The sequence below is a fragment of the Siniperca chuatsi genome, linkage group LG4 (genome assembly GCF_020085105.1).
Source record: "Siniperca chuatsi isolate FFG_IHB_CAS linkage group LG4, ASM2008510v1, whole genome shotgun sequence".
Lineage (NCBI taxonomy): Eukaryota > Metazoa > Chordata > Actinopteri > Centrarchiformes > Sinipercidae > Siniperca > Siniperca chuatsi.
Window position 1 is genome coordinate 2,270,457 of NC_058045.1, and position 23,320 is coordinate 2,293,776.

The window sequence follows — 23,320 nt, forward strand, 5'->3', positions numbered from 1 at the left end:
ACAGGGTTAAAAAAATGAAAAGTAAAAGTGACTGGAAAAAACAAGTGTAGAGATGAGAAAGTGAAAGGAGCAGAGTGGTAACTATGACATGACTCTGTTGTTGTACTGATGGAATTAGTGCTATGGAAATGTACATTATACTGAATTTATTAAGACAACAGGTAAACATGGAGAAAGTATTGAGTTTGCATTAATAGCAATTTAAAACAAGAGGCTTCTTACTATAATATGATCATACACTTAAAAAAACAGGCATAATTAGAAATAAAGGCCTATCTCTTATATAAACTTATTTCAAATTCTCTGTGCAGTTGAGGTAGCTATTTAAGAATTCACAGTAGCTCACCTTGTCCAGATCATACAGGAAACCCTGAGAAGGCAGAAAATCAAGTCATGAGTTTCTCTCACATTTTAATTATGTGGCAGCAAAATGTAATGTACACTCTTTATGTTAAGTGATATTTTGCCTTGCTTATGTCAAGAAATAAAAGTGCTTGTGTCCACATTAGACATAAGTAAATTGTAAAAGGGCTAGGGTTAAAAGGGTGAAAGGAACTGTTTTTTCTTTTCACTTGTAGTGCTGATCTAAACAGTATAATGTCAGAATGTACCAGTCTGGAATTCCTCTTTGATTCTTTCATCTGTCTGCTGAGGCTGTCCAAGTCCATCTGATGAACCTGCAAGTAAGACCTGAGACACACACACAGACACACACACACACACACACACACACACACACACACACACACACACACAGACACAGATATTTTTGGTTTTATGTGCTGAAGTTTTGAGAAAATGATCTAAACTTTGCAATCAGCACTACACCTGACTATCTCTCACTGCCAGCTATCCCATCGTGCTGCTCACCAGGGATTCACCGGTTCTTATAGAGAGTGAACTGGAGGTGGCGGCACTGCCCAGCTCGATGTGTTCTGTGTTTCTACCCTTAAGAGTTGATCTTAAAGTACTAGTTTGACATTTTGGAAAATAAATGAAACGAGATACAATGTGTTAATTAGTGAGCTTTAGGGGTGTTGGTCAGTGGATTTTCTTACCTTTGGGCAGAGCCAGGCTAGCTGTTTCTCTGTTTCCAGTCTTTAGCCAAGCCAATAAGTGTTATGGTTTTGGATTTAGTTAGTCATTTCCTGTTTTATTTTGTAATACTCACCTCTCCTCATGTGTTTTATACTTTACTTCCTGTCTTTCTTTAGTTTCCTGCCTGTTTTCTGTATCACTTGTGTTGCATCAGTAAATCAGTCTCTTGTGTATTTAGTCCATGTGCCTTCCCTCTGTCACTTGTCAGGTCATCTGCGTTTGCTCTGCCAGTTCTGCGTTTTATCCTCAGTCTTTTTTCCAGTGCCTCGTGTTCTCCCTGTGTTTCCCTTTTGTTCTTGGATTCCCTGTGGATTTACCTTTGTTGGACTTCTTTTATTCTTTGTTGGACTTTTTCATGGATTACTCTTTGTTAAAGTCTTAACTGGATTTCTTAGCTACCCTTAGTTGTTTTGTGTTCCTCCCCAGTAAGTAATAAGTCATCTTTTGTTTATTTAACCAATCCCCATGTGTCTTGTCTGCTTTTGGGTCCACCTCCTGAAGTGAACTGTAACAATAAGACTATTTCGTAAAATGTTGAACTATTCTTTATAAACCAATGGCCTATTGGTTATGAAGAAAAGACAGTTTGGTTCAATAAGGCAGGTAGAAAGGCTAAAAATTTTGTGATGACTTCATTGGTTGTACTTTTCCGTTTTCCAGGAATTTCCATTGCCCATTTCATGGGATCTTTAAGCATCTTTTATCATTAACGAAACATTTGTTACCCACTTGTCCATTTTTTTAAATTTGCTTTTTCAGTGTGGGCTTACTTGAGTTTAGTTGTTTCTTTGCCAAATTGGAGCCAATAATATTATAAAGATTGTCTGTGAAAAGCTTTTTACATAGACAGGGATACCACAGGACTATCATTATTATTTTCACTTAATCAAGTCAGGTAGATTTATTGTCAACCCATGAAATATCCTTTCTCCTAAACCATACTGTAATAGTAATACAATGTAGGAGCACAGTACATAGGGCTTCAGAATTGCAGAAATAATACAGTCAGTGAGTAGGAGTCACAGCTTTGCTATTTGTATGTATGTATGAGTGCCCGTGTGTGTGTTAGTGTACTCACTGAAGGCCATTCTTCAATGCCTCATAGACCTGATCCAGTCGCTCTGGTTGAGGAAATTTAGGTGGTGGGTTGGACTTGGTGGACACAGTAAACATCCTGACGGCTCTGCTGGGCTTCCTGCTGAGACCTGGAGTGCTGAATACTGAGAGGTTCCTGCAACATCAGGTCAACATCATCCTCAAATATCCTCAGCTGACATCCCAGTTCAGCTTGATCAAGCTCTGTTTTATCTAACATGATTATCATATTACATAAGAATTCCCAGACTGTATGTCTGTCTCTCCCCCATGCAACATTTCTACATTAGAACAAGATATTTTTAATGTTATAATGGTATATTCTTATAACTAGATACCAAACGATTCTGTTTTAACAATCAGCTATTTTTATTATATCACCTTCTCTGGTTATATCAAGAAACTTTCCCGTTATTACATATATTACACACAAACGCATCTAATTGAAAAAGGGACATTTGTCATTATAACATAAGTTGGTATGTTGGTATAACATGAATGTGTTGTTTTAACTAGTTATACTCAGTTTTGAATGGGGCTGATCTGTGATAAGAGAAACCCAAACAGGTTTAATTCACACTAACACTGAAAATATATTATAGCTACACATCTTACACATTCAAATAATCAATAATTAAATGGAGAAACAGTAATTTGGAGGGGGGATTGTGAAAATCATAATTTTTTTTACTTATTTGTCAAGATAAGTTGGATGGCATTCCTTCCTTGTTTTCATGAGACATGTTGGTATAGTATTATGAGGAGAAGGTTTCATGAAATAACAAGATCAAGTGATATATTTCGAGAAACTTTTCTTGTTATAACTGAATAATTTGATATGTAATAGTGACAGAAATATGTCATTATTGCTGTTTTCAGCAACTCCAAACCCATCTCCAAACACATTTACTTTGGTGAGTGAATCCACTGATCACAACAATTTCATTCAGATTAACAGAAATTGGTGAAAAACTGTAACTGTATTATGAAATGTTACAGACTATCCACTCAGTAAATATTTTTTTATCAAACAAACAAATGAACAATTCATCTGTAAAAACAGAATACAATTCATAGAAGAAATAGGTTAAAATGTACTGTATTTTTGCAGATGTATTGATTATCTGAAAGTTAAGCTATATTCATTATATTTATTTCTACCCTGTTCAAACACACAGTCTTTTGAGCTCCACCTGACAGGATGATCAAGTGTGTACTTCTCCAAAGCATGTATATGTATGTGTGTGTGTACCTATAGGGCTTGTCATAGGTGTTGACTCCAGTGAAGCTCTGGCTCCTAGTGATAGCTCTGGAGGTGAGGCGTCTGACTGGGTGAACGGATAGCGACATGGTGGAGAGAGTTCGGGATGGACTCCCTGTACAGAGCAGAGGAGAAGAACCATCAACAGAATGCTGACACCACAGGATGACGAACTGATCAACTTGTCACGCTGTCATCCATCTTACACACATCTGATGAAACAGACACTCCATTCCCACCTGGTATTAGTGTGACGGCCCCTGCCTAACTATTGAGATGGTGGAGTGTTTTGCCAGTTACTGTTTTCTTATGTGTCCTTAAAGGTACCACAGGAATGCAGCTGCGGCAAACAGCCTGATTCAGAGCACCTGTACCTTGCGCTCCCAGGAAATAAAAGTCCAGCTTCAGCGCTGCTCTGGCTCTCTCTCTCTTACAGTCTCATCCCAGCTCACAGCCAGTTTCTACACACTTTTGCCTTTGGCTTTGTTTTGCTTTTGCTTCCCAATACCTTACACTATTATGCTCACCCATCCACATCTACATCACTGATGTTACTGAATGACACACTCCATATTTGTATTTATTTCTTTAGTAGGGCACTTTATCTCAATAAATATCTTTATTTTATCATCACCCTTCATATCCATTTGTGTATTTGTCATGACCTAGGAGCCGGGTTATGACATTAGCATACTGGATATCTTTTTTAAGATTCATTTTGAGGAATTTTTGCCATAATTTGATAGTCTGACAGTAGAGACATAAAGGACACATGGGAAGAGAGTATGAGGGGTGCCATGCAACAAAGGTGCCAGTCGGAATCAAACCTGGGACACTGCAATTATCTGGACATCTTATCTGGATCAGAAAAAAGCATGTTGATGCAGGTATAATTTTATTTGTGTGAAATCCTTAATATTCCCAGTAGCAAATTAAGGTGAAATTAACAACAATATAATAGTTTTATAACAAATATATAAATAGTGATTTGACTGAAGTTGACTGAAATGGAAACAAACAGAAAACCAAACTGGAGCAGGAAAGAAGTTCTGCTGCTGGTAGAAGAGCACATCAGAGAAATCAAAAGGAGTAACACATTGACAAGTGCAGACAGTGAAGATGTATAAAAAGTGGGAAAAAATACAAAGAAAGTGCTGTAACATCCAATCAAATGCAAATAGAGAGCTAAAACTACCAAATTCTGAAGCAATACAGCTGCTTCAGCTGTATTTTTTTTAACCCGACAATGATATTTCATACAATTATTCCAAAACATGTGTCAGAAGGTGTGTGTCACCTCTCTGTCTCTTTACTGCACCTCTGGAGCTCTCTTACATTTAGAAGCATTTTTAAGTCATAAAAAAATGTGATAAATTGCTTTTATTCTTAGGTTTGTGAGTAGGGGTAAAAGTTAAATATTTTTACCTTTATCTTTCAATTGCAAATTTTAACTTTTAGCACAGGCCCAGATCTCAGCAAAGCAACCTGTACAGTGTGATCACATTCATATGAAAAAAAATCTGCACAAAAACTTTTTTAATTTGTTTTAATTTTTTATAAATATAACATTTATTACTTTTTTTATTAAATTATTAGCCTTGTTTCCCTCTGTGTTTTAATGTCTCTTTATTTAGCAAATAAACTGATATGAATTTGACTTTTCAAATGCAAAACAAACTTTTTTTATAAACATTTTATATTAAAATCAGAAATGACCATTAGAAACCACAAACTGTGTTGTACTGTGAGTCAGCATCTAGCTTCCTGACTAACTCATTTCTGGCTGAAAACACTGATAAATACCATTATGTGTCAAGTGAATAATCTGACATAATAGTATGAAGTCGTACTAAACACCACAGCAAACAGTATGTTCTTTTAAGTTCAGTCTACTTAAGACACTGCTGCATTTATATGATTTATTATTGAAAAATGATTGGTGTGCGAGGCTTGGAACTTCTTCCGCTTGCTGACTGTGTTGTGGGGAAGCTTCAGAAGGGAATCCGCCATAGCACCCAGGCACGATTGAACCCCAAAACCTCTAGTTACTTAAGACAAGAGTGAATGGATCTAAGATCTTTGAGATCCGAATGGATGTAGCGGTGATACGCTTGGGAGGAACGGCCCATGGCTTCTAAAGTTCGAGCCACATGAGGGATGCTATATCTGGAGCGGATGGTGTGGATGCAGACTGACAGCAAGTCTGCTGTAAGAGGAAGGCATCAAGGATTTTGAGCTGGCTTTTGGCATAGAAGTCCTCTGAGAAGTGAAGTTATCTGTGTATGGCTGGAGGCCAGGCCCAGGCAGTTGGTAAGGAGTTTGCAAAAGAAGCTAATGCTGCTAAGGTAAACTTTGATGGCATGTGTTTTGATGGCCTTCATGGAATGGGCGTAGGTAACGAAACAGGTCATGGTGACGAAATCAAGGTTATGTTGTACAGGTTGTGAAAGTAGCCGAAACTCTTCCAAGCTGACCAGTAAGATGAGATGGTTGAAGGTGATATCAACAATCAGGGGTATTAGGGCAGGATTTACAGTTTGAACATCAGTGCTGAATATGGAGGAACAGGTTTTGGGTGGTTATCTGCAAGAGGGGCCAAGCTCCTGAACTTCTGAAATGAGAAAAGGGAAAGAGAGTCAGCGATGGCAAGAGCAGAGGAAGTGACCTGGCATTCACTTGTGAGCTCTGAAGGCCATTCTGCTGCGAACCATCTTCCATTGTAGAAATCCTCAAAACCGATGGAAGGAGTGGTGTCGGTGTACAGATGTCATGTGGGTGAGTCAGTCCTTCATTGTAGAAGAAGGTGATCCTGTTCCAGTTGGCAAGAAGGTTGAGCCAAAGACGGAATGAGGGAATGATAAATTGGGCAAAGTTGAGGTGGGAGATCAGTTGGAGAGGAGTTGGTGTTTGGTACAGCATGGGGCAAGGAGGAAATTGGAGATCAGAAGGCTGATTTGTTTAAACTTTTCGATTGGGAGTGAATTTATGTCAAGAGTGATTCCAAGGAAATCAAGGAATGTGGAGGGGCTCTCTGTTTTCTCTGCAGACAGTGTGAGGTCAGAGAAAACTGTCAGAAAAGTCAGAGTGACCAGACCGGAAGCGGGTGGCAATGAGGGAGGGGAAAAGATGAGGAAAATCGTCCAGGAGATGGACAAGGAATGGAACCTTATGGTTGTTAGACAGAGGGCTTCTGACAGGGTGTCAAAGAGTTTAGAGCTGCTTTTGTTCAACCAAAGATTGAGCCTAACGGCTAACCAGCGGACACCGAAGAATCACCAGAAGTCAGGGTGGAAAGGGAGAACTTTGAAAGAGCTGGTGATGTCAGCTTTCGAGAGCCACGACCCTTTCCTGACAAGTTTAAAGAGGGTGATGGTGTGGTTAATGGTGGCGTAGTGAAGGGAAAAGTCTTCACTCAGAATCAAGCTATTAATGCTGGGGATGGTACTGCCGTGGGGTGCTGAAAGATCGATGATATGGCATTTCTTTCCAGAGTATTTCCTTGCGATACTGAGGGGGCTGATGCAGAAGTTAGGAAATGGAGGATGATCATGAAGCCTTCTTTGACTTACTTAGTAAGTAGGTAGACAACGGACAAGGGGTAGGATTAGGTATCTCAACAGCATTTATTTGGCTGAAAACCCAAAGTATATTATATGAGTACAATAGTCAGTGTATCACGGAGCATGTCTATTAAGTACATTTACATATGGCAGAAATAGACACACATACAGCAGCACTTGTGGTCTGCCTCTGTTACCAGATTTGTCACACATTTGTCAACATATTATTGACGATTTACTGCGGCGAATATGATTCTATAAGTGAGCACTATATCACAGCCACCTACAAAAAATGAAAATTAATCTGCTAGGTACATGTACGGGAACCAGTTAGTTTGAAAACCAGTCAGGACATAACACCAGCGAGGGCAGAGGGGGCTTTTGTGTAACAACAAATCCAGCTGAGCTAACGTTAGCGGTGCAGTATGAAGTTCCACAAAAAGCAACTTGAAAAAAAGTTTCCCACATCCAGCCTACTACTCTGGTTATTTAATTGGCTTCAGATGAGGCTTAACATTCACACAATTTCTCTTGACTGTCTCTCAACATTACAATGTTAGCTAGCCCTCATAGCAGTCTCAAGTAAAATGGTCAACTTAGCGCATACATACAAGGGTTTTCCAGTTGTTGTGGGGACATTTCCATCAAAAATAAAGTTAATCCACAGGGTCTTCACTCGGATGGTGGGAGTAGACAAAGACTTTTGTGTTGGTTTTTGCAGCCAACAACAGAGAAATTTGGCATGCTTTGTTCGAGATGTTCCACATCTTTGTGTGCACAACACTGGAGTCAGCGTTAGCGGGGAAAATAGTAAGTTACTGGATGTAACTCCAGTTCTATGAGTATGTGTGTAGCCCTCTACCTGCATGTTATCACAGCCACAGTAAAGCACATTAGTCCTATTTCGTACGTGCTTCACCCTCTAACGGGCTTCGCTATTGGTTTACCCTCGGAGGCACTGCCTTGGCACCCTGAAAAAAGATCTTTCCATTCACTGCCCAATTGGGGGGTAGTAGGCACCCAGTTCCCTTCCCCTATGTAACCCCTGCGCCCACGCATCTTGTCTCCCTTTTTCATTCAGCCACCTTGTGTACGGATCTTCAGCGAGTTTCTGTCACCCTCTGGTGTCGTGGGTTTTTTCTTCTCACCATCTTCTTGAAAATTTTTTCTTCAGCACCACGGCTGACGCCAAGCTGTACCTCACCTGTGCCATGTCCATGCCCCTCTCAGATCAGAATCAGAAATACTTTTTTGATCCCCGAGGGGAAACTCTTTTGGTACAGCAGCTCACTATCACGTCAGTGCACACAGGAATAGAAGTACTAAGCAAAAAAATATAATACACTATAATACAGGTCAGAAAATAAATTAAGTACCAAGTGGGTATAAGTATGAAATAAAATAAGTGTGAAGTACAAAGTGGGTTTTCCAGTTGATGATAATAATACGGTATAAGACGGTGTAGTCCCTCATTCGTCCAGGAGTGTTCTATCGTAGAAAAGGTTTCAGTCGTAGTCATCTGGACACTGTTTTTGAACGGGGTGTCAAAGAAGCCATTTTTGTGAAAAAAGAAAACCCCTCTTTGAACAGAAATGGTGGTCTGAGATTTAATCTGCCCAAAGTCTAACACAGTGTATTAGCACCTTGGTCACGCCAATCATATGCTAATCAGGTACTTAACAGTGATAAGGGAGGTGCAGCCAAAAAACAATAGGCCTGATTACTGGGCCATCATGGAAACAATTAGGTCAGTTTCAGGTGAAACTAGCTAATCAACAGATACTCAGGTAGACTCCTTCCTGAGGGCAGGGCTTATGTAACACAGAGTAGCTTAAATTTCTGAGTTCCCGTCCCATTTTTTCACAATTGAGAATGACTTCCGGATGGGAGCCGAAACGTCTTGATTCTGAAAACAGTGTCCAGATGACTACGACTGAAACCTTTTCTACGATAATACGGTATAAGGTAATAGTGCATGAACTGCCAAGTTAAGTGTAGCTTATTAAGATTATACTGAGACAGAGGATATTGCACAGCAGTGGTAGAGGTATTAATAAATATCAATATCAAGATGCACATCAGTCGTGCCTCCTCTGCCTGGGATGTCGTCACCTCTAGGAGGCAGACTCCTGTGCCGACTGTCTTTCGCTCCCCAAGGAAGAACGTCCGACTTCACCGGACCCTCCCACCCTGCCACTGGCCCGGCACCAGTGGTAGAGGTTGAGAAGGTCTCACTGAAGTAATGGGCAAACTACAACGAGGAGGATGACCACAGGGTCTATGAGGAGGAGCCGCAGGCAGCCCACCGCTACCCGCAGGACGATATGCCTGGCCTGTTCGCCTCAGCTGTTGGAAGGATGGGCATTCCCTTGTCACCCCAACCTTCCCCGTCCTCCTGAGCCCCAGACAAGGGTTTCACCGCAGTCCTCCATGCCCAACCTCCTGGGAAGCCTCGCTTGCATGTTGTGTGTCGCAAAATGGCGGCAATTTTTGCTTTTGCCCAACGTGAGTGGGCCGTGCTGCTAGCTGCTAAACCTCCCGCAGAGGCTTATGTCGCCTACTCTATGATCAAGGACTGGGAATGGGATAGGGTAATGACGGTATTGCAAAGATAGCTAGATGCTAGATAGCTCCAATAAAACTGAAAGTGACACACAACTATGGTAATTACAGTAGGTCAAAGTTAAACTCGGAAGTGGGTCTGGAAACTGCATGGATGTATTAATAGAGCTGTATATGGCACCACTGCAAAATAAAAAATATAAATAAAACAATCCCGTGCTGCCCAAAAGTCATTTTCCCATACACCATCATTATAACAGAAATGTCTGTAAAACTGTTGACAGGACACCTCCAACTGGAAACAAGGTATATATTATTCTTTGTATTATCAATTGTTAAACCATGGAGATATTTGAAAAACTTTTCCAGAGCCAGGAAAAGCTATTTTATTGATGTGCAGTGGGCTGTACAATGCACAAGCAAACCAGAAGGAAGAGTGAAAACTTTTATGTGATGGGCAAGCAATTCTATTTCAATTGAATTGTCACCATCTTGGAGTCCAGTATCCTGTTCTAATACCATGGTAAACTCTGACAGATTTTTATAACAGACACTTTGGGTAATAATTGTACTGTTTGCCTTTATTTTATTTTCCAAATAAGTTTGTCTTACCTGGCTTGTTTACTGTCAGATCATCTTACTACTCGTGTTTCTTGCCTCATTGGCTGCATTCAGAGATCTCAACAATTTCTTTGGTGAGCACAGTGTTATAACTGATAACTCCAATAAAGCTAGAAAAAGAAAACCCAAACTGTTATAAACCATAGTTTTACTTTAAGCTCTGGGGCTAACAAATTTCTCATTTAATATTTTATCTCTGCTGCTCTTTTTTTGTTAGTAAATAGAAATGTACAAAACATTCAGAAAGCAGGCTCATTTTTAGCTGGTGAGAGTCACTTTCACCAGTTATAATTGTAAAATTGTAGCTGCTAGCAGATTATATCAGTTGTAGCTAAATAATGTTAATTCCATAAATTAATTACCCAAAGGTCAAAATGAAACTGGCTTTTGTCTGCTCTGTAAGAGATTACTTGGTAAACAAACAGGCACCACTCTGTAAGTTGCTGCAGTTCAACAAGAACAACAGAGCAGTGAGTCTCCCCTATATAGAAAAAGAAGGTGTACAAAGTAAGTAGGCTACATCTGTTAGCATGGCTACTAGCACTTAGTCTTTTTAAAAGGTACTTGGTCAGTTTCAGTTATATTTCATCTTCAGTTACAAAATATTATAACACCTCATGGATGACTATGGATTTAGAATGGAGACAATATATTGCAAATGACAAAACTGACTGCATCATACCATCATGACAATGTACAATATATGGCGATAGTATCTGAGAAATTGTCCTCTGATTCTAACCCCCAATGTGAGTCTATTCAAGTTTAAACTCAAATATGCAATGCCTCAGTTTGCTCTGGAGAGACATCCAGCTCTTCTAAAATCTATTGGCATTTCAATCACCACATTATGGCGCTACAATGACTACAAGGGGTGTAACAGTTTATGTGTATTCATCCTGAACCATTCGCTACAGGATGTTTGATTTGGTTCATGACTTTCTTTGGTTCGGTATACCCAGTGAACCAAATAATTACTGTTGAATGTCTAATACACTCTACTTGGGTCTACAACTTAGAACATAGATTCTAAAGTATAAGGGTTCCACCCAAAAATCTTTGGCAGCTAGTGTCATTGGTATGACAAGCTGGAAGAGCCTCTGATTCATCACGTAGATCTAACGTTCACAAGCATTCCGTTATAATGGCTACCATTGAAAACCACAATGTCTAATATCTGGATACTTTATGTCACCCGTTTTCATGTCACCTAAAGCAGGCTAATCCATGTTGTTGCTGTGGCCTGAAGAAGTGTTTTGTTAATGTGGCTTAAGTCAGCGGTTAATTTCTGTCAACTAAAGCAGTGTTTTCCTACTGTGGCCTATTCAGTGTCCTGTATCCTGTTTCTTCAAACAGCTGAAAGGCCTTTGCAAGATGACTGCCAAACACCCCCCTCCCAGAGGACAGGAAATGTCACAATCCTACAGGAAGTCAGAAGCAACTACCTCTCCTGACAGGAAATTTAACAAAGGCAGACAGTCCTGAGGGCTGCAGTCATCTGGCTGAAGAGAAAAGGTCAATTCTGCTGGAGTTTAACTAAATCACAAGGGATGGAAAAGAGTACTTTTGTGATTTATTGTTGTAGAAGTAAATTGGTATAACGGTCACATTTTAAGTAAAAAAAAATATTGTTTAACATGTAATAAAAATCAACAATTAAAGGTGGGGTATGCGATTCTAATCCAATACCTGTCTTTTTGTCAAATTCAACGAATATCTTCTCACGGTCCACTAGCTGTCCGTTCAGTGTGTACGCTGAAAAACAATCTGGTGTTTGTACACAGCCCGAGCCACACAACACTATTCCAGTCATTCCAGCCATGATTTGTAACCTAGCTAACGTTAGTTACATTACTTGCTGTGTCGTTGTTCGCTCTATATCATGGTATTGGATTTCTCCAGAACTGCATACCCCACATTTAATTTTACTTTTCACTGAGTAAAAGTGTTAAAAATACTCAAAACAGTAGACAGGAGGTTAACTAATTACTTACTTCCACATGAAAATCTTGAAAATCATCAAGAATGTTTGTGTGCTGTGGGACTCTGTGGTCAACCATTTGTTTACTTAACCTAGTTTAAGTATTCACACAGAGTACAAAGGAGCTGAAGGGGAGTGGGAGATAAAGGCGGGGAACACATTTCAGAGAGAGAAACTGAGCCTGCCAGAGGTGCAGAGTGGACAAAGAGAGCAAGTGGAAATGTTGGGTCTTACTGGGTCCATCACATTCAGGCACTTTCCTCTTTAAGTTCCAGATAAATCATCATGTTGTGTTGTCACAGCAGTTTACCGTCTCTATGAGAAAGTCTAGATATTAAGTGATAACTCAGAGGTCCAGTTCTGGTTACAGTAAACAGTTTCTGCTCAGTAAGAAGTCTCTATGAAACATTTTTATCTTATATTAATGAGTTATACAGTTGGAGTCTTTTATCGATGCCAGCATACAGTGGCCAATAAAGGAAGGACATCTTAAGACACTTTCATAATGACGGTGTCAGCTCTTCTGAGCTATCTGAGTCATAAAAACTAAGATGGTAAAAAAGAGATTTGGATGAATGAACAGATATGTAATTAAGCCTCATAGATGTATGAAATCTGCACTAAGTGCAGACAAAGTTGTCAAAGTCCTCCTGGATCCATATTCTTCATATATGTTTACCATCTATCTATAATTTTATCATGCTGATTGTCCATACTGTAATTTTACTATGTTGGTCTATTCTGTACAACGACAGTGACACGGATCACTCCTCTGTTGCTCTTCCTGAGGTTGACTTTAAGACCACATTGTCCTAGTGTAACTATCTGACTTTAATAGGGGTGTATGGCCTGATGCATGGTTCTTGCTCTGGGCTCCTCAAACATGTGCGCGTGTTTGCAAACCTCCGCAATTTCATAACTGCAGCTGGCAGTCTAAACATCTGCACGCGCTCCTTGTTGATGATTGGTTTGTTGGTCTGTGGCCCCAACCCAATCACTTTTTTCCCACTCTCTTCAAAAACACACTGACAGATAAGCAACAAATTAAAAACTAGAAGAACAAAAAAACTGTGGATAACAGCACACGTGATGTACAGCCACTCTAAAGGTTTTAACAAAGAGCGTTTATAGTGGCACACAGCCTTCCTGTGTGCTGCGTGTCACTAACACGGCAGTGGCGGATGGCCGCCCACCATTGAGTGTGATTCTGTCCAAGGTTTCTGCCTGTTAAAAGGAAGTTTTTTCTTGCCACTGTCGCCAAGTGCTTGCTCATGGTGGGATTTGTTGGGTCTCTGTAATTAATATTATAAAGAGTATGGTCTAGACCTGCTCTATAGGAAAAGCGCAATGAGATAACTTCTGTTATGAACCGGCGCTATATAAATAAAATTGAAATGAAATATAACATACACACACACACACACACACACACACATATACATATGTATATACAAACTCTAATAAAACCATAAAACCAATCACCAACCTTGATGGGGTTCCATGTCTCTGTCAGAGTCCCACTTCAGACAGAACAGTGGTAGTCGGCACATTTCTCCCTCTGCCACTCCCCACTGTCCTGTCTCTTATGTATTCTCCAGCCTTAATTTTAGACTTTCATCAGCTAATCAGTCAGCATCCCATTTAGTTTAATGGTCCATCAGCTCCATTCAAACTTCAACTAGCTCATCCAGAAGTGGGTCACTTAAACCAATCAAACTGCTGTGTTTTGTGTTCCATACCTGATCCAAACAGTGGTCCAGTCCCGCCCAATGATAACAACAGATTCCAGTCACACCATCTCCTCTGCTATTGATGTTCTCATACAAACACTGGGACTGTGGCTCTGTGCCACACACTCAGCCTTCCATACACCTCTGTGGTAAGCAAGTGCGTGACACCACACCTATTGTTTGATGCTCTCTGGCCTCTCATTCCCAGACCATTCTGGAAAAACGCTGCCTGGGACCCAAACACGCACACTCACATCCAAACACAGAACACCACTTAGTCCATGTCTGTCTTACACTGTTTTTGCCCTACTAGTGGGGATGACCGGATGACGATGTTAGTTCTTCAGAGCAAGTTATCTCTACCAATACTAGCCAGATTGTTGGAAATTACTGAGCATATTCATAGTCCCCAGAGGATAAATCATAATGTTTAAAACCTATACTAGAAGACTAGGGCTGGATGATAGAAATGATAAAAACAATTAGATAGAGATAGAAACATTTCCTCAACATATTTTTTTTGAAACTTTGATATACTGTTGATGGAATATATTGCTTGACAATATACTAACAGTCAAACACATCACTGAAAGGAAGGTATATCTCACCAATCATATGTTAATCCTTTATGAATGAATGAAAGGACAGCCCATGTCTTAAAATAGGCACAGCAGGGTTGGTCAAGTTAGCTAAACACACCAAATGCTATTGTTATAGAAGCAAAAGTTGGATGGACGTGGCAGACAGGAGCTCCCTCTGCGGAAACTTTGAGTGTTGGCTCAGAATGTGACAACAGTCATAGCACCCTTAAACTTAAGCAGCTGTTTGGCTACTTATAGCTGCATTTGGCCACGTAGTTGATGAAAGAGATGCACAAAGGGATAAGCTACTTGAAGTCTGACACGAAACATATTGATGATGTATATCGTTAACTATGTTAAAAAAAACTGTGCCAACAAAGATGGGAAATACCACAAACAAAGTTAATCACCTCAAACATCAGCATCCAATAAAGAACGCAGAGTGAAAAAGTGCACAGTCCCAAAAATCACTTCACTTTAAAAGCCACAAGCCCAGAGTCGGTGGAATTTGTTTTCTGTACAGCATGAAAAAAAGTGCAACATATATGACATATCACACAATAAATAACAATCACAATATTCCTAGGTGGACAAAGAAGAGCTTCATTTAGCACAATGCAAGATGCAAGCGAGTATTCTACAACAGCAATTAGACCCATGCAGCGAGGCACTCTGAGAAACACCCCCTCAACAAAGCAACATTACTATCTGCTTTTTTTCAGCACTGTAAACTACGACGAAAAAGTGCTGCTACCATTTTTCAAAGATGTGGTGTGGACATGCATGGTCAAAAAATTGAGATTTGAATTGGGATTCAAACCAATGTGACTCATTTTTGTTAATTTCTGTAAGATTAATTTATTTACATATATTTTCTGCTGGCAGCTCAGACAATTCTTTGTTAGTTTTCAGTTCTGATTCACAATGCTTTGAATTGTGTGACCATTGACCATTGTTCTAGCACCACCCACTGTACAACATTTATTGACTCACCAGTGGTGAGACTAAGAATAGCAAACTGTATGTTGTTTGTTATGTTCACTAGAAGTGGTCTCTTCGTCAGAATCACATTTTGTGGGTGTGTGTGTGTATATATGCACCCCTGGGAAAACTGGGCATGAGTACAGTATCTCTGTATCTCTGTCATGTAAGGAACGCCAAATCCAGATAGGCTGGCAGATCCAAGAACACAACACACACACACACACACAGTGTGAAAGAGGAAAAATACACTTGTGTCAAGAATAATAATATGAGTCCAAAAAGTGCACCTATACTACTGCCTCTGGGCTCAGCTATCTGTGTTATCAAGCTGAACACACTGCTGATGGGAAAAGCTGCAAAGAATGGTTCAGCCAAAAAATTAAATTTTTGCATTAATTAGTCAAATAAGAATTAAGTCATAAAAGTAATCCTTTAACAAATCTTTCAGGCCCAATTTAAATCAGAATTCTTCATAAGCATGCAGTGTTGTTTCAGGTCTGTGAAAAGGTTGTGCTACAAAAAGGAAAGCCTAGTGTGTATACTTTTTCACACCAGATTCTTGCTACTCAAATAATAAATACCATACATATCTTATATCAGTTACAAACCACGACCACTACTGGAATTTCAACACTGATAACAATATTAATATTTATACATTTAAAAAAATCTGATAACAATAAACTGACTTTTTTTTTAGATACACACAACTGAAATTGTTGGCAGATTCCTCAGATTTGGTCAGTCGAGTGCAGACAAAGATACAGTATGTGCTGAGGTAGGATATTGTTCACTTCAACAATACACTATGATCAAAATGTCAGTAACAGTGAATTTCAGACAGTAATCTTTACCAAAAATAGATAGAGTGCAAATAAGAAAAATAGGGAAAATACATATACAAGTGCAGCCTGTAAAATACTGATGTATTTGTTTGCATATCTGCCATCATACACACATGTTAAATGGTAAATGGACTGTACTTATATAGTGCCTTTCTAGTCTTTCTAGTCTAGTCTTTAACTACATATCACATTCACCCCATTCACACACATTCATACACTGATGGCAGGTGCACCATAGAGCGTCTTTTCTGCCCTGCTGGTGATATCTGTCAGCTGTAGTGTCAGTCACACTCGATGGCAGTAGAGTTTGTACCAGCATCTGGTCAAAAGTAGTTTAGCTGATTTTGCTAACATTCAGCACTGGAGCTGAGAGAGTCTCAGCAGCGAACAGAAGCGAGTCACGCTGCCATCCGTTTCATCACCTCTCTCTGTTTCAACCCCAAATTGCTCCCAAGGGCTGTGCCTTTGGTGTGTGAGTGTGTGTGAATGATTAGTTTGTTTCTTTGAACTGATGAGCAGTTGGCACCTGCCATCAGTGTATGAATGTGTGTGATATGTAGTGTGTGAAGCGCTTTCAGTGGTCGGAAGACTAGAAAGGCGCTATACAAGTACAGTCCATTTATCCTGCCTTACTCTGTGTACAATAATACAATCAACTCAGAAAGTTTTTTCATTGCATGAAATTATATATTTGGTATGTAACAGAATGTTTCTTGGTTTTGTGATATTTGCATATAATTGCAGACAGAAATACATTAGGTCATGAGTTGGTTAAGGTAAAAAAATGAGCTTAGGTAAGGGTTTGTATGTTTAAGCTTTAGATAAGAATCATTTGTCTCTACCCAAGACTAAGGTGGGATCCGTAAGAACTAAGATATGTGAACAGAATGAATTAGCCTCCTGAACCTGACTGCCACCACAAGGGAGAGACAGGGACAGTTTGAATATACAAATGACATGACAAATATGGCCTCAAAGACTAATGGTTTCTCCTGGTGAAATGTGGCCACTGACAACCCTGCATATTAAGCAAGGTGAACAAAGTTCGTCCTTAGTATTCCTTTTGGATCATTAATGCTTCATCTGATGTTAATAGTTTCTTCCTCTCACAAAAACAGTATTTCATACACTGTTCTTACATACACACACAAGCTCATACACTTCTCTCACATTCCCACGTAGTGTACATGCAGTTTTGTTTCATAACTCCAGGCCCTTCCCTCCTTCATTTTACTGTCTTTAGGAGAAGGAAACCCAGGAGGGAGTAACATCCTGCAAGGAGGGCAGGGTCAGGAAAAGACTAGTGCAGTTTATGGCTATCCTGAGTCACAGGAATAACCCAACAGCTTTACTGTACAGCCATGCTTGCTCACTTCCAGGAAAAGGGTACTAGTGTCTGAAAAATTATTAAAAAGCTGTAGGGGACATAGCAGTGAGCATCATGCCTGGTTTTGTAGTTAAAGTTGTGTTATTGTTGTGTGGTAATACAGAATGGACATTTATGATTAATCTGCATGTATAACTGCATTACCATGTGTTGGGCCCTCACCACGTGTGGGGAACAAAAGACAGGGGCCTAGCACCCTTATATTGAATTAATAGCTTGTTGCATTGGTTTTAGGAGTGATAACTGAAAACAAATAGCACCTATTATTTGGTATCTGACATTCATTCAGAGAGACTAGAAGGTTTCTGAGCATGAACCACTTCATCATTCCAACTAGGAACAGGACTTTGACGAGGCCACTCCAAAAACACCTTTGTAGGAATAAAATAATAAATAATAAAAGACACGATACTAAGCTTTACCTACATACATAAATCTTTGTTAACCTGACAGTGATACATCTAAAAAATATTGGTGTCCGGGACACCGTGAGCTTACTACTGTCAGACACACACCTATTCTCTCCGTCTCACACACACATATACACACACACACACTCTCTCTCTCTCTCTCTTCAGTTCTGGGGTGACAGAGACGACTTCACTCACGGCTGCTTTCAACATATGAGCGGCTGAAAAAGGCGATAAATCTGCAGCACGTTCGAAACCAACGTAGTAAGATCATCTATAATGGCGTGCTTTATTTGGGTGCGTGGTAGCCCACATCACAGTACATTGTATGTCTATTCAAATCAGCTACCTGTCACCTGTAGATTCTGTAGATATACACTTAAATCCCATAAACTTCAAATGTATCTGCTGTCATCTCGTGGCACTTCTACAGTATTATTTTTTTATATAGGCTACTTTTATGCATTCTTCATTCTGCACTGTGGGCTGTTTTAGGTGAAGGGATAGATTTTTGGTAGGCCTACTGCTGACTTCAGTAGCAATCATTTCATGGTAGCCTATATTTTGCAGAGGATAGTAGTTTTTTATCACATTTGCCCTCTAATCTCTCAACCACCTCCATATGATCCACCCGCTTTTATCTTTCTCTGGAACTGAAGTTAACTCAGTCAGGGCAACAACAGTTAATTAGTTTGGGAAGTCTGTGACTGTGTGGGAGAGGGAGAGTGAGTCTCCTGCAGTCTACTGCATGTAAACACCGCCTACTTTTAATGCAGAAATAAATTACTAAAATACGCAACGCGCGTAACTATGATTGATTACATAACTCAAGCAAGTCTTAATAATTTCAATTTCATACCATAGTGAAATAAATGGGAAATAACAAATCCCAGAAGGTATGAAAATGTATTTGAATACAAAATAAAAACTCCAACAGTGTCCTGGGCCTAACTGGAGATTTACCCATTACTAAATCAAAATAAGTCGCACAGCTCAAAGTAGTTTTTACATGGAAATAAGTTGTTATTGAATATTTACAGAGTGCATAAGAGGTAATATGGAATATGATCGACATGTCTCACTTGACACTTGATCCAAATGCTGTCTGATCATAATGTAAACTTTCATATAAGAATTATAGCATGCAGGCTCCACTCCCACTATGGCAAATGACAACGATAACCTTAATTGACATCATTGCAGATTTTTAGATCCAGATACTGTATGCCTAGAAGCTTAAAGAAACTGGAAAGATTTAATTAAATAAAATTTCACAAAATAACAATACAAATCACAATTACAACATTTTAATCCTTATTTCAATAACATTAGACTAAATAAAAAAATGGTCATTAGGTTTCATAATGAGATTTAATCACTCTGAACTACATAAATATTCTGAAACATAGGTATTTCTCCATGTATGCAGATAAAACACACACCATGTGCACTTGTTGTCATGGTAACTTCAGCATAATATGCATTTCCACCGCATTAATTCCATCAGGAGCCTGGTCTCCACATTTAAGAGTAGGCTTAAGACTTTCCTCTTTGATTAGTTTTTTAGTTAGGGATGGCCTGGGTGAGCCCTGAACCATCCCTTAGTTATGCTGCTATAGGCCTAGACTGCTGGGAGACTTCCCATGATGCGCCTCTTTCCTCTCTCCTTCTCTCCCTCTCCATATGCATGCATTTTTATCCCATTACTGCATGTTACTAAGTCAACATCTTCTCTCTACCGTAGTTTTGTGCTTTCTCGTTTCTTTCCTCTCTCCTTCTGTCATTTTCAGCAGGTATTTCTGCCTCCAGAGCTGCAGAGACTGGATCTGTGGTTGTGGGCCACCTGCTGCCCCCGTGTTCCTGCTCGACAACTGCTACAACAGTTGTTGTTATTGGCTCTGTTACTGATGCTGACATTATTTTTCCTATAGCTGTCATTCCTATTATTACTAATTTATAATATCAACACTACAATTACCATTCTACTATTAAAAAAAAAACACGGCAGTGGCTATGTGATTATGACAATTTCTAAATCTTTTTCTAAAACATTTTCAACGTGGAGATTATTTACCGTGGCACACGTGGGTATATTGCTCAAATCTAGTCTCATGATAGATATGATGTTCATGTTTACTTTTTGCTGTGGACTCACACTTCAGTTTCCAGCTGTGTAGAATGCGTGTCAACAGTTAAGAATGCAGATGGAGTCACTGTCTAATTTCATAGCTGCAAATGCATTTCCTGTTGAGACTTGAAGAACCTTGAAAACAATGTTTCTGTTGAGACAAGCTATGAATTGACAGCGCAGTGCGCCGCTCTCTCTCTTGTTGAAAGTCAATCTAGCTCACCTAGCAGTCGATCTCTCTCTATCTCCCTATGATCAACATAAATAACAAATAATAATCCAGATCATCCAAACAAGATGGTATTTCCTTAAATAGAATTAAAATGTCGGTGTTTTAAATAAATGGATGTACTGCTCTACACAATCCACAGCAAAAAATATTAATTAATGTTACACAACAGCGTTTGAACTGCACTGTCTTTCAATGATAAAACATGAGCCACTACTTTTGCTAAAAAAAAAAGTTGGCAAAGAGGCTATGATGAGCCCTGGTTCACGTCTCCTTTAAAACAGCAGAATATCGAGTTATAACCGACAGGTCTGATGTGGGAGTAGAGGTCTGTATGGTTATACTGTAGCAGCCTGGTGTGGTTTTCAGGCGATTTAATCAAAGTAAACACAGTGAACCAGAGTGCGCACTGGCGGAAAAAAATGCATTTATGCCAAAACAAATAACTTGCTTCTGGTATCTGAAGACTGGGTTAAGAGTCACATGTGCGCATGCACGCACGTGCGAACCAGTTCAGTCACAGGATGCACAGGATGTACATACACACCCACGTGTGCGTGTGTTAGGAGTCATGCCAGGGTTGTACTAATCACACAGACAGACCTGTGTGTGCACGTGTGGGACTTTTTGTAAATAATCACAAGCATACTTACGTGAGTCTTGTCATCCGTGGCACTATCCACCCACAATACGTACAAATTCCATCTTTGTGTTTCCACAGACAGTGTCTCCTTGCTGATATATGAGGCACGGTAACACAAAGAGAATTTTGAACTAAAAAGACACTAATTTTGGTAAATACCGACTCGAGTGTTGAAGCCTCATATTAGCTTAAGCTGAACTTCACAACAGATTTTTACACAGAATGAGGACTGTGGATTTTGTCCCCATCATTTACACTGAAATCGCTTTAGGAAGGCACTTCACAACAGGAGGAACAATCACAGAGAGCAAAAACTGTTTCAATGTACTATACACATGGGCATGTCAGTGTTGTTATAAGACAGATAGAAAATATGAATATATCCTTTAAACTCAGTTTAACACATCTGGATATTCAAACCAGATCCAAAATGGAACAAGATATCGAAACCCAACCCTGATATAGTATGTAGTGGTAGTGGCGCAGTGGCATGGCCCTTTAAGGTGGAGTGACCTAAGGCATCTAGTCATTAGTAGGAGGAATAGTTCTTTTGCGACACTAACCAATTTAATTAAGTAATGAAAAGTGCTAGGAAAATACATTTGAGACTGTTGCTGTGTTCAGGAAGGACCTCCATTTAATCATATGAAAATGACAAATAAATGTTGCTCTAAACAAGTCACAGGTTTAGTTGTTTTTTGGTATCTGGAGTAAACTCCAGCCATCAACTCATAATGCATTACAAACATGTTAACCAGCAACTGTAAATTCATCCTGAGAAACAGAGAGTTAATGATTAGAAATGAGCTAGTCTCAATGAGCTGCACTACACTGGTTCATACCTCCATATCCACTGTACATGGTAGCTGTGGTGGTTGATGTCAAGTCGTTCTAGCGCTGGGTCCACCCAATTCCAGAAACAAGTGCTCAGTCCTTGCGCCAAGTAGACTCTTATTTGGTATACTTTCTGATCTCTCACTTTCTTTTCTCTTTTACTCTCTCACTGTTTTTGGCAACTCGTTCACTTCTCTTCTCGCTATCCTGGTCTATTTTCACTTTTCTCTTCCCCCATCTATATCCACTGGCACAGTTGTTAATCCTTTGTCCACTCACCTACTGATCCCCCTTCTCTCTTTCTCTACCACACTGATAAGAGGAGGGGGAAGAGGGAGGAGGAGGAAAAAGGAAAAGGCAAGGCGGTCCTCCCTCCTCTTCTTCCCTGCTGACATCACCGTTTTTTCCTGCCCCTCCTTTTCCCTGTTGAATATTGTTTCTGACCACACACCACATAATTCTTTACCCAACATCCTTCCACCACAGTATCAATATCCATTTTTCCAAACATATCTCATTGTAAGGTATCACTGCATTTTTGCGTTTTATTTTGCATAATTTGAGTGCCAAAAGATGGTAAAATATTGGTATAATTCACACATACAGCATGTAAATGTGTACACACACATCTCTAAATTGTTTTGAGGAATTAATGACACATTATTTATGAGAAAGAACCTTGGAACCTAATTTTGTGTTGGCGCAGATAAAGCACAGTGACAACTGGTGGGGAAGTGGGGATTCTACTAGATGCAAGTGAACCCAATCAGGTGGTAGCGGAAGACTCAAGGGTCAAAAAAGTTGAACCTGGCTCAACTTTTGCTGCAGCACAATGCAACGTCATCCAGCAAACTGTGTTGGCCAATGAAATTTGTGCAAACACACATTTCTGGTAGATTACTTTTAGCCCTTTTCCACTCCTGGAAGTGTCAGGGGTTCTACTTTAGCTTCCACTACTCTCCAGTCAGCTTTGGGACTGATTTTATGGAGCTAAATTTGGGCGCTGCTAATGAGATGATACTGGGTAACCACCAAAGAGACATTTCCCCTCTAAACATCTCACATGGTTTCATTTAAATAACTGTTTGTTAACAATAGAGGTACAATTATAAAATATTTCACAAAAAGCAAATATTAGATAAAAGTCCAAAAAATGAAAGCAGATTTGTGTATCAGAACTTAGTGTTTTCTTCTTTCCTCTACCATTAATCATCTCACCACCCCTAAGATTAATTTTGTGACCCTTTAGAGGGAGCCCGACACCACCGGACCAAACTAGCTAACAGTAAATAAAGTAGTTTAAACTAGCTCCATGCCATGCAGCAGTAAAATGTTGTTTACGCATTGATGCATCAGTATTAGATAGATAGA

At 39.6% G+C, this 23,320-nt stretch overlaps 1 protein-coding gene and 1 long non-coding RNA gene across 3 annotated transcripts in view; one reads left to right on the forward strand and one right to left on the reverse strand.

The window, feature by feature from the left end:
* ripor1 (RHO family interacting cell polarization regulator 1) overlaps positions 1-22,444 on the reverse strand; it is a 62,978-nt gene extending 40,534 nt beyond the window's left edge. The window contains exons 1-5 of one of the 2 annotated variants that reach the window (XM_044193210.1): positions 21,958-22,444; positions 3,446-3,569; positions 2,177-2,329; positions 612-690; positions 347-370 (exon numbers count right to left, since the gene is read on the reverse strand). In XM_044193210.1, coding sequence (XP_044049145.1) covers positions 347-370; positions 612-690; positions 2,177-2,329; positions 3,446-3,569; positions 21,958-21,976 — 399 coding nt within the window. In that variant the 5' untranslated portion in view covers positions 21,977-22,444. The remainder of the gene's footprint in view (positions 1-346; positions 371-611; positions 691-2,176; positions 2,330-3,445; positions 3,570-21,957) is intronic. The other variant, XM_044193211.1, reaches the window with a different exon arrangement.
* LOC122874818 lies at positions 709-5,056 on the forward strand. The gene is made up of 3 exons (XR_006377689.1): positions 709-1,523; positions 2,204-2,341; positions 3,452-5,056. It is a non-coding gene; the product is annotated as an uncharacterized LOC122874818 (long non-coding RNA).
* Positions 22,445-23,320: the final 876 nt, after the last annotated feature.